The 18,697-nt window shown below is 37.4% G+C and overlaps 2 protein-coding genes across 5 annotated transcripts; both read left to right on the top strand.

The window, feature by feature from the left end:
• The first annotated feature begins 666 nt into the window (after nt 1-666).
• LOC132197153 (protein gooseberry-neuro-like) lies at nt 667-10,409 on the top strand. 2 transcript variants are annotated; one of them, XM_059620248.1, is made up of 6 exons: nt 667-699; nt 3,177-3,490; nt 3,546-3,705; nt 7,377-7,733; nt 8,109-8,337; nt 10,102-10,409. In XM_059620248.1, exons 1-6 carry the CDS (start codon nt 675-677, stop codon nt 10,211-10,213), a joined length of 1,197 nt encoding a protein of 398 aa, XP_059476231.1. In that variant the 5' UTR covers nt 667-674; the 3' UTR covers nt 10,214-10,409. The 2 variants fall into 2 exon arrangements, with proteins under 2 accessions (XP_059476231.1, XP_059476230.1); XM_059620247.1 differs by having other exon boundaries at nt 8,097-8,337.
• Nucleotides 10,410-12,623: 2,214 nt separating this feature from the next.
• On the top strand, nt 12,624-18,361 carry LOC132196973 (neuropeptide-like 1). 3 transcript variants are annotated; one of them, XM_059619955.1, is made up of 4 exons: nt 12,624-12,713; nt 16,032-16,740; nt 17,296-17,478; nt 17,831-18,361. In XM_059619955.1, the coding sequence occupies exons 1-4, from the start codon at nt 12,651-12,653 to the stop codon at nt 17,917-17,919; spliced, it is 1,044 nt and encodes a 347-aa protein (XP_059475938.1). In that variant the 5' UTR covers nt 12,624-12,650; the 3' UTR covers nt 17,920-18,361. The 3 variants fall into 3 exon arrangements, with proteins under 3 accessions (XP_059475938.1, XP_059475937.1, XP_059475936.1); XM_059619954.1 differs by having other exon boundaries at nt 16,032-16,803; nt 18,121-18,361; XM_059619953.1 differs by having other exon boundaries at nt 16,032-16,803.
• Nucleotides 18,362-18,697: the final 336 nt, after the last annotated feature.

Genomic DNA, 18,697 nt, shown 5'->3' with positions numbered 1-18,697 from the left:
GGGACAGTTTCATATAACGTTACTGTTCATAAATAATTTTTCAAAGCCCAATTACAACTGCTGGCTGCGCGAATGAAAAACTCATGCGGGCCTTTTTCTCTTGTGGCGCGACGACATAAATCTCTGGCCGATGATTTCTCCCCCCGCTGATCAAACAAGAGACCCCTCGACCTGCAAGCCGTGGAGACCATTCAAATGATGCACTTTTGAATATATGTATTCCTCAATCACGGCCCTTTTTCTCACCGCCGAATTCTGCTTCCCCCGAAAATAGCATCGCATCGTTCCGCCAAATTAGCGCGCGACATTTTATTATCGGCGGAGCGCAGCTGCTCAGCTCTCGCATTCAATTAGCCGGTCACGCTGATTAGCCAGCTGCACTTCCAAAATCAAAACCAAAATCACGTAGACTCCTCCTTTTTTTTTAACTTTTTCAAATTTTACTTCACTTTAGTTAAGTTTTCACCAAAAAATCTATCGGTAGAAGAGTCGTTTCTAAGGTGCCTTTGAAAACGTAGAACCTTTGGAGAACCTTTGGAGAAGAGCACCAGGGAAGGGGAGGTGCCGCCTAGAGAGGCCGGGCCTCTGGTCCCCGGCCCCTCGCGCAACGCCCATCGCCGAGCGCTCATCGGGCCACCGCACCAGCAGGCAGCAGTCCGACACCGACAGGCTTCATGTTCGCTGGATATCCCTTTCAAGGTATTTTTTCCACGAAAGATTTTATTTTTTTTTCTTTAAAAAATATTGCAAAATTTTATATTTTTTTACGAATTATTTAATAATTTTCTTTTTAATTTTGATCAATATTAAAAAGCATTGTTTTCTAAATTCTGCATAGTAAAAATTTTGTTGCTATTTCAAATAAATCAAAATATGTGTGTGTTTTAAAGTGTTTTTTCCCTGAATTTTTAACAACAGTCTTAAGTAAATTTGCAGCGTTTAATAAATTAGCCAGCGGCTCTGTGCCGGCGCTCAGTTTTGCATAATTAATTGGTCGTTTCGTGTTATCGCCGTGCCTAACGAGCGTGACACATTCCCCTGAAATTAAGTAATAACAAAACAACAACAAGCATCGTCTCACGTTCCTCGAGGTTACGAAGACACCAAACGCCCAACAATTATCATCAAATAATCATTTTTCCACAAGGCGCTAAAACCGAGCGTTGAAATCTCCAAACGAAATAATCGGACGTTTCTCTTCATTTTTATACACAATTATATTTAACCTTTCGAATAATGTTCCTGACTGATGTAATATTATTTATAATTAAATATCATCAATCTATTTTAAGCCTTCTTAATCTTATCAGTTATTTTTTTATATCAATTTAATTTTGCCTCCAATTTTATTAAGCCCGTTTTCAATTTTCTTTTAAATCAATATTTACGTTTTAATAAATGAAGTTATTTTTTTTATAATTTAATTTTGCAACCAATTTTGTCAGTTTTTATTGAAAACACCCTCACTTCTTGTTGATGCACAAGATCATTTTTCTCTTTCCCTTTGATTTCCGACCGCCGCGCGCGTGCAGCTCGCTCCAAAGAATTACCACAAAAGTGTGTTGTGCCGTTCTCACTTCTCTCCTTCGATATACACGATGATACATAAGGCACACGTGTATTTACCGCATTCTCCATGCAATCTCCTCACGTGCGCCTCATTATTATTTTATATATTTTTTTTTCTCTCCGCATTATTTTATGAAATGATTTTTCTCACACGAGAGATGCTGGATGAGCTCATCAAGACCATTAAGAATTTAAAAAAGCACTCTCCTCTCACATACCCGCTCCCGTTAGCAAAAAAAAAAAAAAAAATGAGTTACCTAATTGAAAGCAGTGCTCTCTCACGTGGGGTGCGAGGGCCAAAGCGCGGAATTAATTTAATACATTGGGTGCCACGACGACGCCTTTTTTGGTCGCCTAAGAATCATGCAAGAGGTTTTAAAAGAAAGAAGGTGTCGACTGCTCTCTTTGCATTTGCATAATTATTGGACCTTTACCATTTTTCTGCCGCCGATTCGACGCGCCGATGAGTAATCGAATATTTTCTTACTCCCGATTGCAAAATTTGTATAAAAGAATATGGTGCACCTGCAAATTAATTTCAACACCTCAAGTCAAAGGTCAAACTTTCTTAAATTGATAAAAATTCAGACTTTCTTAGCAAAAAATAATTCAATTTATCTTTAAATAAACAAAATTAAATGTTTTCTTAAGTTTACAATCCGTGCAATATTTTATTATATACTACATATTTTATTTAATTATGCAATGCGAAATTTTGCAGGACTATTGGTTTATATTATATACAACTTTATAGAAAAAAATATAAGGCCTGAGTATTTAATTTATTAAAATTCTACATTTCTTCATTATTTATTTTGTTATATGTTATATTATTTTTTTGACTATATAATTGTTAATTTTAATTTAAATTAATACAGTTAAAATTTTGGTTCGTAACTGAAATAATGTAAACTTAATGTACAGCAATTTGCTAATGTTTGCAAATTTCATCAATTTTTTACCAACTTACAATACAAACGATTTCATCTATTAACAGTGAGTAAAACTAAAGAAAACATTTCTTGTATACAATCTGGTTCTTATATTTTATTTACTTATATAACAAAACTTTTATTATTATTTTTATAACAATCGCTTATTTTTTCACAATTTTTACCATTCGAAATCGGTTAAAAATTGATTGCCAAAATGAATTAACAATTAGTTCGATCAATCGTATTACACCTGTATGTATGTTTTAAGTTTTTTTAAGGGATAATTTTAAAGATGAATAATGAAAAAAGTGGCCCAATTTAAATTGGTTTGTCATTAAATGTAAAATTTTACTTTACAAGTCGGTGCAGGTCAGCAACAAAGGGCTGAAGTTTTCCAAAATTTCATTAAATTAGTGAAAAGAATGTGAATATTTGCAAGGATTTCACTTCCTTACTGCTAACAGCTAATTCAATTTCTCAATTGTTTTCCTATATTTTGGTTATTTTTATATATTTTTTATTTAAGAACAACAAAAATTAATTAAATCTAATTTTTGTAACACAATAAATATTTTTTCCCATTTTAGACAATAAAAATATTTTGTAATGACAATCTGAATAATTCTGATAAATCATAATATGATTTTGGATTGGTATGTTTTGATTGTGCAGGTCAGGGTCGGGTGAACCAGCTGGGCGGGGTGTTCATCAACGGGCGCCCGCTGCCGAACCACATTCGGCTGAAGATCGTGGAGCTGGCGGCGGCCGGGGTGCGTCCGTGCGTGATTTCGCGGCAACTGCGCGTTTCGCACGGCTGCGTGTCCAAGATCCTGAACCGCTACCAGGAGACGGGCTCGATCCGGCCGGGTGTCATCGGGGGCAGCAAGCCGCGCGTCGCCACCCCCGAGGTCGAGCGACGCATCGACCAGTACAAGCGCGACGCCCCGGGCATCTTCTCCTGGGAGATCAGGGAGCGCCTCATCAAGGTGAGTGTCCCACCGACCTTTGTCTCCCATGACGAATTGACGCGTCAACGCGCAGGACGACGCCGAACTCGGACACCGGCAGGACGGCGTCTGTGACAGGGTGGGCGCCCCTTCCGTCTCCTCCATCAGCCGGGTCCTGCGAGGACGAGCCAGTGGCGCCACCAGGCCTGATGACGACCCCAAGAAGGACCACAGCATCGACGGAATCCTCGGAGGTAAGTCAGTCCCTCAAGGGATACTTTTCTAAAGTAGGCAACCGGCTCGCCACAATTGTCCAGCACATTGCATAAAACAAATAAAAGAAAGTTAAACAACACTTGATTTCTTGAAATATTTCAACAGGGCTTTGACCCTGTTAAAAAGAAAAAAAGCATGGAAAAAGCGCGACTCCGAAAAGCGACTTCTTGTGGTTTGCTGGGAGACTTTAAAACCTAGGACTTCTTGTGCCCATGCTAAATATTAAGGAGGACTAATTTGTGAAAAAATGAAATTGTGAATATTTAAACATAAATTGAAATTTATTTGGCATGGGCACAAGAAACCCTTTAGTTTTTAAAGTATCAAGAAACAGCAGTCATTTTTCCCTTCTTTTCTTCATCATTTTCAACGAGGTTAAGCCTGGTTTAAAGTAATTGAATCGTAAATAATGGTGAACCAAGCTTTTCCTCGCAGAGAAAGTTGCTTTTTGTAAACCAAAAAAACATAAATACTTGTATTAGTCAGGGAGATTGGCGGAGATTATGAAATAGAACTGAAGTTATTATTCTACAAATTAGTCGGGCTTTATTTTAGAAGATCAAAACTATTTTTTTTTTACGATGAAAAGTCTCTGGCTCATATTTCATTATGATTCTTCCATTGAAAGTCACTTTCTTCCACAAACTAATATTACATCTTTATTAAATTTTAACATCAGTGATCCCATCTTAAAATTATTACTTAAACAGTCATGATTGGTCATGAAATTAAAATAAGTTACGAAGGAAAGCTTATAAGACCTGAATTGAGTTGAGGTTTTAATACACTTTGTAAACTTCATTTAAGGTAGCATCGATTTAAAGTTTTCCTATAGAACCATAAACAATAAATTAATTGATTTTATTACAATAGTGGCCATAAATAATAGTTCGTTCAGTTCGTTCTGATCAAGCAATCTCTCCACAGGGGCATTATAAACTCTACCAATTTAATAAAAAAATTTCCCTTTTTATTCACTTTATTAAAAAACAGTCGAAACGAAATAAGGTTTGTTAACGAGTGAAACGTTTTTACACGTTTTTAATTGTTCAATATCATATATTATATAAAATTTAATGCTATATTATCCAAAGATAGGAAGTTTTTGCTGAAAAAAACCAATAAATCAGTGAGTATAGTTTTTTTTTTTTTAATTTCCTTCAGTTAAAAAATTATTATTTATTCATGGTTTCATCATTATTGACACAACAGAACAATGAAGATTTAATTGTGTTTGCTGGACATAGAAGTGGTACATGCACCAAATAAAGGGTTTTTAATTTTCAATTTCACAACTTAATGCATTTGAAATGGATTTGAAAGCTCAAAATAAGGTATTAAATATGAATCGCGAGTCTCCAATTTAATAATGAAAGAAAAAAGTTTAATGAACCCTCTCATCAAAAATGTGAATCGGTTTGGTTTTGTGTTACATAAATCTTTCAGTCATCTGCATTAATGGGTTTATATTCTAATTCATTTCTTTCCTCCTCGTATTCATTTTTAAGTCGATCGTCTTGATTTGATGCAAATAGAATTGTAACAATCTGGGGGTCAACCCTTTTTCCTTTTGTTTTCGTGGCGGCCTCTATTTCACGCCTGCCAAGTCGCCGCCGCCGCGTGTGGCCCTGGCTCGTTTTCTAATTACTCGCATCAAAGTGATGCCACTTTGATCATAATTGAAACGCCCGCGGCCACTTGCTCTGTCGAGAATCAAAATCCTTGCTCATCTCACCAAGTATATGCGAGATTAAGAATAATAAAAGTCGCTCAGAACTCGCAGTGTTTAGAATAAGTGACGCGCGCGTGTTTACTTAAAACTTATCTGCCGCTTTTAATCTGGGCGCGCGGTGTCCAGCACCTGTCTGTCATTCTACGCGTTACGCGATCGCTTTAATCCGCATTCGCCATGCCAAGCGAGGTGCGAATCGAACCCTCAAAGGCGTCAAAGGCCCCGCCGCGCTCCATTCCTCTCTTCCGCCCACAGCTCCTTTTTTGTGCTCTTATTCAGCCGCTTAACGAAAAAGAGGATGAAGTTAAGCGCACGATAAATTGCTCGTAAATAAAACCGACACTGAATTATCACCACAAAATTTTATTACTTTTTCATCTATTCAGCCCGTATAATAGCTATATTGGTTTCAAAGATCTGTCAAAAAAATAATTGCAATAAAAGGGTATAATTTTTTCAGACTTAAAATGTAATTAGTACTTATCGAGGAATGAATTTTATTATTTATTACTAATATTGTGTGCCTTAAAATTAACTTATAGAAGATTTATATATTTTTATAAATAAATAAATAAATAAAAATTCTGATTTTTTATTAAGATTAGTGCTTAATTTTATAATAAAAAAGTCAACAAACTTAATAAAATTAATAATAGATAATTATGGAAAAAGTCAATCAAAATTTATGATTCTCTGGGGAATTCTATTTGTTTTGGTTGAGTCAGCTTTGAATTTTAATGGTCAGTAAAATCTATTGTTAAATTATTTTAAAACGAAATTTTTGGTCTGAAAGTGAATTGTGAGAGTGAGAAAAATTCCAACTATTTTGATCAACGGAGCTAAAAAAATGTTGAATTGTGGTTTCGTTGTATGCTCTGTTGCGGCCGAACTGCAAAGCAATTGTGTCGCTCCATTAGGCGCTTTGAGCGACAGGAAAACAGCAACAAGCATGCTGGATATTTTCTCAACGTGAGAGTCAAGAGCTGGCAAAGGGGATGTCCCGGCTTGGGCAGCAGACAAAGGGGCGCCCCACACGCAGCCGAGCGGCAACAATGCTCGCAACAATGGGCCGGCAGTCAATCGGCGGTCGCATTGCTGGCGTGCCTCGGGACAAAAGGCGGCGGCCGTTCAAAGGCACCGCCAAAGGCAGCGCCCGCGGGTGGTCCGACGTCGACGACAGCCACTGGCCCACGGCCGCCGGACGGGGACCCCCCGCGCCCAACTTTAAGCCGCGCGTGATTTACGACGCGCTAAACTCGTCTTAAATCACAGCACACGACTCCTCACTTTGTAATCCGCTGGACAATGATGAATCGAGAAGTGCTGGAATTAATGCAATTTATTCAGATTCAAGTCGGTGATAAATTTCACAGCAATTTGTTTCCACTTTGGAACTTGCTTTACAATCAACGTTTAAAAGTCCATTAGCCACAAAAGTTCTATTCAATAGTTTTAATAAAAAAGTTTCTCATTTGAAATTATTTTATTTTCTTATGGGCCCTAATATTATTGAAGATAAAACTTTTTTAATTAAAAAAAAAAACGGTTTATATCTGATATCAATTTCTATAGGTATTAATAACTTTGCAATTAAATGTAGCTCTATCTATACATATATTTTTTAACACCTATATATTTAAAAAATTTTAACAGTTTGTAAACGGATGTAAAATAACTTAAATAATATTATTTTTAGACTTTTTGACTTGATGTATATTATGCAATTAAATACTATGTCCTAAAAAACCGGATTGCTGTTTAAAAATCTTAATTTTTAATAAATTTGAATCAAAAACACTTTTCTCAACATAAAATTATCCAATTTTTTGGAGGCCTGAAAATTTATTAATATTTTTCTACGTTTTTATACCTGTAAATTGTATAAGTATTTTTTTGTTTTCTCATCTGACTCCGAAGGTCGGGCTTTTGGCGGAGGCTCAGATTCGGACACGGAGAGTGAGCCTGGAATTCAACTGAAGCGAAAGACCCGTCGCAGTCGCACCACCTTCTCAGCAGAGCAACTCGAAGCTCTCGAAAGGTCCTTTGAACGAACGCAGTACCCTGACGTGTACACCAGGGAAGAACTGGCGCAGCGCACGCGATTGACAGAAGCACGAGTGCAGGTATGGTTCTCGAACCGACGAGCTCGGTGGCGCAAACAGGCTGGACCGGCAGGACATCACCATCATCAGGCACCCTTCAGCCCGTTGCCCCTAGGTGCGTACGCGTCTCACCACCATCAGTATTCAGCAGTTGAAAACACAACAGCCCTTGGTAAGATTACTATTTTTTCTTCATAAATTTGGAAATTCAAACAAAAATGAATAATTATAATCCGGAAAATTAATAGACTGGTCAATGGGACATTTTTGGTCATTTTATATTTTGCCATATATTTTGTATTTATTTATAAATTTTTTTATTTTGGTGAGGCCAAGACAAAGTGTCTGTAATGTTTTTAATTTAATTTTTGTTTTTAAATTTTCTCTTTTAATATTGATCATTCTACTATAGAATCTTCCGGAATCTTCCCAATAAAAAGTTGAACTCTTTAAGCTAAACTTATAATTTGATCTTGTTTTTTCTTTTTAATTGCTTAATAAATTCAAGGTATTTAATATCAATGATTAATTTTAGCTGGTTCCTCAGCGCCATGGCTACTCCCATCTCAGACTTCAACGTCGGCACCCTTTGGCGGTGCTAATTACCCTTCAGATGGCTCAAAAGCGTCGTGTTTAGTGGCCGCTGCAGCAGCCGCCGCGAGTTCGGGAGGCGCTGACTACCTACCGACGGCGCCACCAGACGGTGCGGCGCCGGCTGGATGGCCGGGTTCCAACCCTGAGCAGCAGTGGCCGGCGTACGAAAATTACAGCACAGGGTGAGTTTATATTTGATGGTAAATCGGATAAATCATTAGAAGAATAGAAAATAAAATTTACACCCTTTTAAATTATTAATTATAAATATAAAATTTCTAATATTTTGTTAATTAAATATAAATATTTCTTTAATTTCAAAAATTTATATTGATTTATATCAAAATTTTTATTTGTAAAAGTTTTAGCAAATTTAGCAAAATGAGATTTTTAATAATAAAATAAAGTTTGTAGAGTGCAAACGTAATGTTTTTTAATAAAAATAAAAAGGTTTAGTATTTTAATTACATGGTAACAAAGATGTTTTACATGTAAATTTCTATCTAATGGAAATTAAATTCAATGTTCTTAAATTTCTAGATTAAAATTGGGCAAGAGTGCAAGAGTGAGAGTCAACAAAAATTTTAATTTAACATATAAAATTTTAATTAAAAACTGAGAGTTGACGGACGTTTCTGGGCTTAAAGTTTCAGCGTTGTTCGCGCACCATCTGCAGTTGGGTGCTGATCAATAAGTTTCTCACTTGCTCTGTCGAGTGGCGCCGGTCGGCGACTCACTCAATTGGCGCGCTCACGAATGCAAATTAAAAGCCCTTGAGGCAGCTTTTCGCTCTTTCTGTGCTCGGCAGCACGCAGGGAATAAGGACGGGTCGTGTTTAATTAGCTGCTGCCGGAGACGAGGTTGGAGCAAATTTTCCACTTGAGCTCATTTTGCGGAATCGTAATTTAATTGGTTTCCTCCACGTGGTGTCATTATACTAGGCCGACAATGAAGAGCGTCATCATGACTTCCTCCAGATAAATTCTGGTGATTTTTTTTTTTATTTTTTATTGGGGATTAAATTAAAAAAAAAAAAAAAAATAGAAAACCAATAAATAAACTTTACAAATGAAAAAAAAAACTGTATTTCTTCAGTTTTTAATTGAATTAGCTCCATCATTGAAGCAGCTCTTTTGAAAGATATAAATGAACCAATTTTTCTAGTTCCTTTTCTTTATCCCTTTTCCGTGTTTTCTCTTTTTTAAAACTCCATGTCGTTCAATTGAAACGAACTGTCGGAATGCAACGCGTGCTCTCTTTCTTTTCCACTCACTGAACTCGAAGCGAGAGCGAGGACGTGACCCGAGTGGCAAACTTTTCTCTGTCGGTATTCAAACGCACATGTTGCAAAAATGTGTTGGTGCAGCCAGCAGTTGGAAAAGCACCATACGGCGCTCCAGTCAATGTTTTGCACGATCTGCAAATGGGCCGTTCAGCTCTTATAACTGATTGAAATAACAATCAAAAGTAAAATAGCAAAATAATGATACTTTCATATTAACAATTGAATCGTATTAAAAATTAATACCTGATTTATTTTAGCGCAATCTAAAATTCTAACATCCAAATTTTAAAATTTCATTGTTATTTTAATCGTTATATTAGATTACCATAATTTTTAAATTTTGTAATTTAACGTTAAAAAAAATAATTAATTAGAATTATAATTTAATATTCACCAATATATCACAAGGCAGGGAAAGGGAAATTTTATTGGTGCTTGATTGATGCATATTGAAAATTACAACAATTTTAATTAATACAATAAATCGTTTTTGCTTTATTGAATTTCATTTCATTTTTACGCACGTTGCAAATTTTAAAAATTAAAATACAAAACGGAAAAATGCTGAAAATTTTTTGATGAAAGATATAAAATATGTTGTAATTTTAAGATAAGAAAACAGCATTCTTATAAAAAATAATTGAATGTTATTTGATTTTAGGAGCACATCGTCCGAATCAAACTTTCTGGCCTCAGCTTCGACCTACGCAGGCGGAGGCCACGCGGGCTTTGCCGGCGGCCAGTACGTGTCACGCTCATTCAAGCCCTTCTGATGACGGACGATCGCCCACTAATTGGATGACGCACATCGGGGCCGCGGGGCCGCTACTCGAACCGTCCCTGCGGACGAACTGCGAAGTAGGCAACCGGCTCGTCACTCTCGCCATGCACGGCTGCATAACTCGCACGGCGTGTTGTATAAAAAAATTGAAATCCGTCACCTGCACTTGTAAAAATGAATGAATGTGAGAGGTGAAAATAAAACGGTGTATATTTATTTTAAAAAAGTGTCGGATTTTTTTTTTATAAAAAAGGAAAATCTTCCGGATGAAGAAATACAGGAATGGGCGATGCGTGCGCCAGCTATAGAGTGAGGGGCAGCGAGCGACAGCTGCATTGCGGACCTCGTTTCAATTTGTGCAAAATTACGCCTCGAGTTCCGAATTCCACAGTTTAACGATGCGATTAGGCGCACAAGTGGCTTTAATTTAGCCTAAATTTGCCCACAATTTACAATTTTAAGTAAATGAATCGCATTAAAGCGGGATTCTTTATGGATTGAATTTCAAAAGTTAAATTAATTTTATCAATTTAGTTTGATTTAAGTGACTCTAATAATATTTTTGTACTTTTTTTATATTTATTTTGCTTTTATTTCCCTCTTGACTGCGCTCACTGCTGACAATAATAGTTTGTTTTATTCAAAAATGAAAATCTAATAACAGAGTTTGAATTTAGTCGTTAAAATCAATTTTTTAATAAAAGGTACCGGTCATTTTTTAGAATTTTAATTTTACAATAAAATTTAATAATAATACTGGACTCGTTTAATCATAATTTTCAAGCTTAAGAAAATAATTTAATTCCTACCAAAAGATATTTACATATAAATAATTTTCAATGTAAATATAATTTTGATAGAATTTATGGATAGTTTCTAAGTTATGTTTGTTGTTTCCTTGAGGAAATAATGGAATGCAAATACATTATTCAAGCAGAGAGTGCACATGGCATTTCACTTTGATTTATTATTCAGTTCACCTTCTACCAACTCAATACAACTGAAAGGAAATTCCAGCTAACAAAGCTATTACGGCGTGCACGTCGGTGCGGGGAGCAGTTCCGGGAACAAAGCGGAGCAATCGCTTAACTTTAACCGCTCTCTAGCTGGTAATGCATGTTTTGGCAAAAAGGGGCACGTTTAATTTTTCCAGCAGCACATTGAACGAGATGATCTGCCACGCTTGTGTCAGCACAAATTGGCAATGTGTGGGCGCCGACGAACGTGATTGATGACCCGTTTTGGAGCGCGATGACATCACTGAAAAATATTTAATGCGTTTTTTATCGCGGCCGACACCAAGCGATGGAATGGAAAAAAATCTTGATTAAAAGAAGCCACTTTGAATAAAGAAAAAATATGGAACGCAGTCAAACTCTTAGAATAAAATAGCTGCAAATAAAATTTCAGCATTTTTTTTTCAGAAAAAATATTCCTCAATTTGTTCAAGTATTTAATAACATATTCTTATCCTATATTCTGATTTTTTTAGTTTTGTTTTTTCTTCCGTAAAATTCAGTTTGCTTATTAATTTAAAAAAATGATTTTTTTTATATTAAATGGGGTGCTTATTAATTGCCTTTGAACATCAAAATAATTAACCGAAATATCTTTCAAAGGCAGATCACATAATGCTAGTAATTTATTTTAATTGGCCTTAAAAATCTATGAACTTGAAAATTGATATGAAATCCACAAATAATAATTTAAAAAATTCTAAAATGATTATAATATTTAATTCTGCAATCAAAATTTAGATTTCTGCTAATTTGATGGGGACTATTTATATAGGTGTGTGAGATGCAATCTTTTAAAATGTGAAGAGTAGGATAAAATTGATAAAATATTCTAATTTCACTTGTGGAAGGTTTGATTTCAATGAGTTTCTGTTAATAAAAACGATAAAAACTGAGGGAATTTACAAATAAATAAATCGTTTCTATAGCCATTTCAATCAATCAAAAATATTAAAAAATAACATAAATAAACAAGCTCACAGAACAATTTTGTTCAAAAATTTTGGGCGATTTGGGAACAATGTCGCCATTCCATTTCACAGTGGAACAATTTCATTGTGAGCCCAAACGACCCAGACCAAGTTTGCCAGCATCTTACCGAGTGGAATTCGCCGCAATTTGGGCGAACGAAGGAGTTGCGAGAGATAACAAGCAAGGGTCGGTGGCACACATGTGGCTGGAAACGTGTGTCGCAGCGAGACGCAATTACGCGGCCAAGTGGGTTTGCAGCCCCTCGGCGCGCGCTCGGACGCACCCCGAGATCGAGGGACGGGAGCGATAAATCTTGGGGCGGCTAACAGGTCCGAACCTGTTGGCGGCGGCGCGCGGGGGCGGCGCTGGCGGGGTAGCGACACGCGCCTACAAAAGGAGCCGCCGCCGAGTGAAGCCGCAATCAAGCGACGAACTTGACTCATGGCGCACACGGCACCCCTGCTCATCGCTCTGCTGGTCGCCCTTGCCACCTCGCAGGCGCAGGTAAGAACCACTTTTTTGAAAATTTCCTTGCCTTTAGAAAAAATGGTCCCAATTTAGAAGACAAAAAACAAAGTCCCGAAAAATAATTATTATATAAGCCCATAATAAAAAAATTCAAGTTGATTTTAACGAAATAAAATAATGATTTTTTTTTTTAGCCAAAATTTCACAGATATTTACATTTTCATAAATTTCTTAAATATCCTCAAACGAAGAAGGTTTAAAATTGGTACCCTTTCGGATTTGTATTTCATTTAGCGTTATTAGAGATATTCGCGATAATCTCAAATCTCGATTTTGCTGTAAAAATTATTACGTACTATTTCAGAACTATAAAAAAATATATCTTAGCACCACTTTTTAATTGAACTCCATTATAAAATTTTAAATAAATTAAAGAAATATTATTATCTTGATGTTTATTTTTCTCCACTGATTACAATACATTTGTTCACATTCAATATTCAATTGTTGGAAACAATTTATTTAAATAAAGCAATTGTTGGACAAAAAGGCACCACCATTAGCAAGAATTTTGCTACAACCTCAGAGATAAAAAAGACCCCATCTGCCGCAGAGAGTCCTGGTTGACTAAGATTTTGTTCTTGTGAAAGAAATAAAAAATATCTAAAAAAAAATTAGCATTTTAAAAACAAACATTTGTTAATAATTGTATTAAAATTTAAATTTGTTCAATTTATTACTAAAATTTAAAATTTTATAATTAGAATTTGTAAATTTTTTCATGAGAATTGATTCAGTTTGATATAGTTATAATAATTTTCATAATAAAAATTTACTTATTATTGACGTGATATGTGATTAGTCAAATTTTGCAATGACTCTCCAGGGGATGCGGCTTGGGCTTGGGGCCGATCATTAAGGGCCGCTTGTTGGCCTTTGTCGCTTCTTTCACCCGCTCGCCTACTGAACGCCGCGGGCAACGTTGGTGCAGAGCAAATAAAATGCCACTGCCGAAGTTGCGCCAAAAAGGCCCGCGGCCACCAAACATAATCGCATAGAGGGCAAAGTTCGGTTTTTTTCTTATTTAAAGCGGAAGTCTCGTCCCGTGGTGCAAATTTCCGTACTTTTCCAGGCTTTTGCTTTTAAATACAAAATTCCTTTGTTGTTCAAGGGTTTGATATAGAGGACTGCTTACGTGCCAATTAACTTCCAGTTGGATGCCTCTGTGGAATTAATTTAGTCATTCGGGACTTAATTACAATTCGGTCTGACAGTAAAATGCACAGGAAAGTTTAGTTTAAATTGGATTCCACCAACCTTCCTCTCGTCCGTCTCCCTCTTTTGTTTTTACAGTGTGATGTACATAGCAACCAACCATATACTATATGCATCATTTGCATCTTTTTATCTTCGTGCGGCAAGCGAGATGAAAAAGAGCTTTTAATTCTTTTTAGCGTGCAGATTCATATCAAAGCGAAAAAAAGTAATTTCGCCAGACAGTTATCATAGTAATTGTCCTCTCCTGTCTCTTTTTCTGCTCGAAATTCTCTTTTTCATTTGATTTACGTCAAATTTAATTAAACTGCTTGGGGGGCTCCTACGTATATAGAACGGCAGGAAGGAGGAGCTCCACAGAGAATTCGGCTCGAGTGGCACTTGCTTTATTGCCTCGTTCTGTGCCCGACTCTTATTATATGAGAAACCGATCAGAAAAGGAGAATTGCACAATCTCGTTCTCGGATTTATTGAGACAGATTCAATATGTGGAAAGAAAACCCTTTACATTTAATGGAAAAGTTTCGGTCTAACGGAACATTTATTTTAGACCCTTGAAAACCGTTTTCTTTGCTGCTTTGAAGATTTACTTTTTTGGTAGAAAAACATTAGAAATATTCAATTATCTTTTAAAGATTGATTTTAGATTTTTTAAATGTTTTATAAAACTAAAATTTCATGATTATTTTCTAAACATTTTGCTAAAAAAATGTTGAAGTTATTTCCCCACATTTTCTAAGATTCGCTAATTATTGTAATCTCCACAGCGGGAAAAGAATAGGTTGCATAAGCCAATTAACTTTATTAACAACTTATGGTGTAACCATACTACTGGCTTAATTAATTAATTAAAAAAAGTGAGGTATTATAATCAGAAAAAATAATTAGTTTAATTTTTTAATTAATATATTACTATTTATTTTTCTTGCGAATTGAAAGAAGATTATTTCAAGCTGAAAAAAATTGGAAGAATCGGTTTAGGTTGATATAAGTATTAAATTAATGACAAATTTGAAGTACATCATTAGGTTTTTGGGTCAGGATGGAACAAATTTGGGATCAGAAACTCACATCATTGACGCCATCAGCTCCACTCGATTTGGCCCCGGATCGATTTTTATATTTCTCTTCCCATTTTTTGCACGCGCGTCAACAAGAAAGGCGTCCTTGCCGAGAAGTGCCATCGGGCGGAAATTTCAATAAAAATCTGGGCTATAAAAGCGATCGAGTGTCAGCCAGTGCCGAGGAAGCCGCTTCAATTAAGGACCTTCTCCGGGAAAGTCTTTTCTGCAGCAGCGCGTCGTTCTGCGCGCAATTTTTGCCGCTCCAGTCGTCCGAAGGATACATTCATCACAAAAAAGGGATATACTATACACACGAGCTTGCTCGCTGATGGTCTTTTGTTGGTGGCTGAATGTAATATAAAAATCGCAGCATCGCACACAAAAGAGGAGGTGCTGCTGCTGGGATAACAAACTGAGCGAGAGACATAAAAAACGAGGCATGTGATATGCAAATTCATGAACGGAAAAATCTTTATTAGCTCAAAAACGTCACTTCAGCAGAAAAAAAATGAATAAACAAAAACAACAGTTTGCGGAAAAAAGTTATCACATTCTAAAAGATGTTCAGAAATAGGAAATAATAATTTAATTATTGATGGTATTGTTAATTTTTTGTCATCTTTTAAACTATTTATGTTGAATGAAATATCGATAAAAAATTGGATTATGCTCTGTATGCTTATCGTGTTTATTGGTGCTTATAAAGATTTTATATAATTATGCAATAGATTTAACACCGTATTTAAAGTTCCAATTATGTGCTCCTTTCTCTTCTTGCACAAAATTATTTATAATTGAACAACACTATTAGATAATGTTTATAAAAATTCAAGACATTGACGACTAAGAATCTAAAAAATAAAATTGCAAAAATTTAATATTGTGCAGAATTAACGTTTTTTAATTTTTAGTATTGACGATATCTTTGCACAAATCAATAAATCATTTGAACATATTAAGTGTTGTAGGACACATTAGTGTCACTGTATTTAATATTTTATCATTTTTTTCGCAGGGCCAGGATGACGACTTCTTAGAGGACAAGCGCGGAATCTCAGCGTTGGCGCGCAACGGCGATCTACCTGGAACTGTGTCGTACGAGCTAAAGCGTTTCGCGCACCCCCTAACATGGCGTAAACTGGAAGACGAAAAGCGGGTGGCCCACCCGATGTCCTACCAGAAGCCCAAGGAAGAGCAGGAGAAACGCTTTTCGCACCCCGTCGCCGAGCAGTGGGCTTACGCACGCGACGCTGAACTGGAGGCCGAGCGTCAACTCTTGGCCGAACTTCTGCTGAACGACGCTTTGGAGAAGCGCATGGGCGTGGCCTCTTTGGCGCGCAACAACGAGTTGCCCGGCAAACGCAACATCGCCGCCATGGCGCGCGACGGCTACCTGACGCAGCACACGCGGCAGCCGCAGGACGACAACGAGGACGAGAACGAACTGGAGGAGGTGGAGGAGAAACGCAACGTCGCCGCGCTGGCGCGAAACTTCCAGATGCCCGCCGGCGGCAAACGCAACTTGGCGTCGCGCGCACGCTCCATGTCGCGCTACGCAGCCGTCAAGCGAAACATCGCGACGCTTCTGCGCAGTCGCGTTGCCGGCAAACGTCAACCGTTTGCGTACGCACGTCTTTCCGGCGTTAGGGACGACGAGGACGAGGACGACGATGAGATTGAGAAACGCAACATCCAGGCGTTGCTACGCACCATGCGTCCGCCGGGTAACGCGCGAAACCGCTTCGCACGCAGCTTTCCCCCGATGATGGCCGCCCTCTTCACCAGGGGTGCGAAACCCACCTGACCTTTATCGGTGTCTCTCACTGTTCTCAGGGGGAAATTAATTAAGCAATTAAGACCCCAAATTAAAACTTAAAAAAATATATATAATTATATAATATAAATTGATTTAAATTCATTCATTGAAGTATTTTTAAAATTTTTGAAACTTTTCTTAAACGTGCTGGATTAATCTAAAATTAAGTTAAAATGTTCTCAAAAATAAATTTAATTCACTTGTGGGAACAATGATCTACAATTATTTTATGTTCTATTGATTCTGAGAACAATAGTGTAGCTAGCCTTATTTAGAAATTGAAGTCCTCCTTAGTTAGGTCCATAGCTAGCCCTGTAACTTTGAGAAAAACCAAACACGAACCTCTTGCTTATAGCGGCTTGTAGCTTAAACTGCTTTTAATTTAAATGTTTATTTTTAAATCACTCTCTTCTTCACCTCTTTCCTTGACAAAAACGTTCTTTCTCTGCCTGCAAATTTTCAGGCCAGAAAGACGAGAGTAAACGACACTTAGGCTCAGTGCTCGGTGGTCGCCGTAAGCGGTCAGCTCTGCACGACCCTCTTGAGTCGATCGGCGGCCCATTCGTCGAGTACCCAGCCTCTTTGAGCACCGAGTACGACTATGAAGAGGCCAGCGCGCCGATGCACGAGGAAAAACGCTTCTTAGGTGAGAAATATTAATTTATGTTTTTTCCTGTAGCTTTCTAGGAAGCCAAGAAAAAGAGCTTCGATCAAGCCCTGAGATGGGGGATGCAGCGCAAGGGTGAGTTATCACGCATGCAAAGAAACGAGGAAACGCTTTCTAAAATTAAACAAAACGGATAAGGTGAATTGCAGGAATGAAGGTTTAAAGAAAAAAAGCGGCTTAAAAACCTTTAAAAGCAAAATATGAAGACAGCTGAAGAAAAACTTGCAAAGAATGAGTTCTTTAATTTAAAAATGCTAATAGTTTAATAATGCACTTAAAATTGTTTATGTCAATTTAGCCCTTTATTCTAATTTCCTTTTTTCCTTCTTAGGAGCTGAAGTGGTTGAAGATCAAGCGTCGCCGCCGATGCAGAAGCGCAACATCGCGTCCATAGCTCGTCACGGATGGCTCCGCTACTAGCCGCGACCCCTTTACCTTCCCTCCGATTCTGATTTTTTATCTGTTTCTCTTCCGACCCTCGTTCCTCCACCCCTCTTGCAACCGACCGAGCCTCTGGAGGCCGCACGCAGGGCCCTCCGAGGCGTTCAGGGGCTCGGTCGGCGGGTGGGTTGGCGCTGGGTCTGACTGACTCTAACGAGAGCGACGACGCTGCTGATTCAGGGCGCATCCCGCACATGGGCAGGACGACGAGCGGCAGGTCGTCGTCTGGCAACGCACAGTCGCGCCGCCGTCCCAGGCAGGCCTGAGCACCACCAAGCAAGTCGACGCACTCGAGAAGACAATACGCTCGCAACAATGACAATAAACAGAAAGATGAGATGAGCAAACAAGCGCAACCCGCGCGGCCTAACGGAGCATGTCGACAATAAATTTAAAAAATAAAACCAAACAAGCGTTTATCTTTAACTTGACATCTGTGCTTTGATTGATTTTACCATCCCGTTCCAATAAATAACGTGATAGAAAAGTGAAAATTTCAAAATAATTAGGTTCCTCAGGCTCAAATTTTTTCACTACTTTTTTGGTGAGCGCCTGCAAAATTCCAAGTTATGCAACCGGCTTGACTTCACAGAAGGAGGCCTCACGAATTTTTATTGCTTTATTCAAGATAGAAAACTTCAATAATATCACTACAAAGATTAGTCTTTTAATTTATTATTATAGTAATTTGAATTAAAATGGATTACTCTTATGCCTAAAAGAAATGTAGCAGGAAAGAATAAGCAGGAATTTAATT

This window comes from Neocloeon triangulifer, unplaced genomic scaffold (assembly GCF_031216515.1).
Source record: "Neocloeon triangulifer isolate White Clay Creek 2 clone unplaced genomic scaffold, ASM3121651v1 ptg000012l, whole genome shotgun sequence".
Taxonomy (NCBI): Eukaryota; Metazoa; Arthropoda; class Insecta; order Ephemeroptera; family Baetidae; genus Neocloeon; species Neocloeon triangulifer.
The sequence above is the reverse complement of the archived record's forward strand: the minus strand, read 5'-3'. Positions and strand labels throughout refer to the sequence as shown.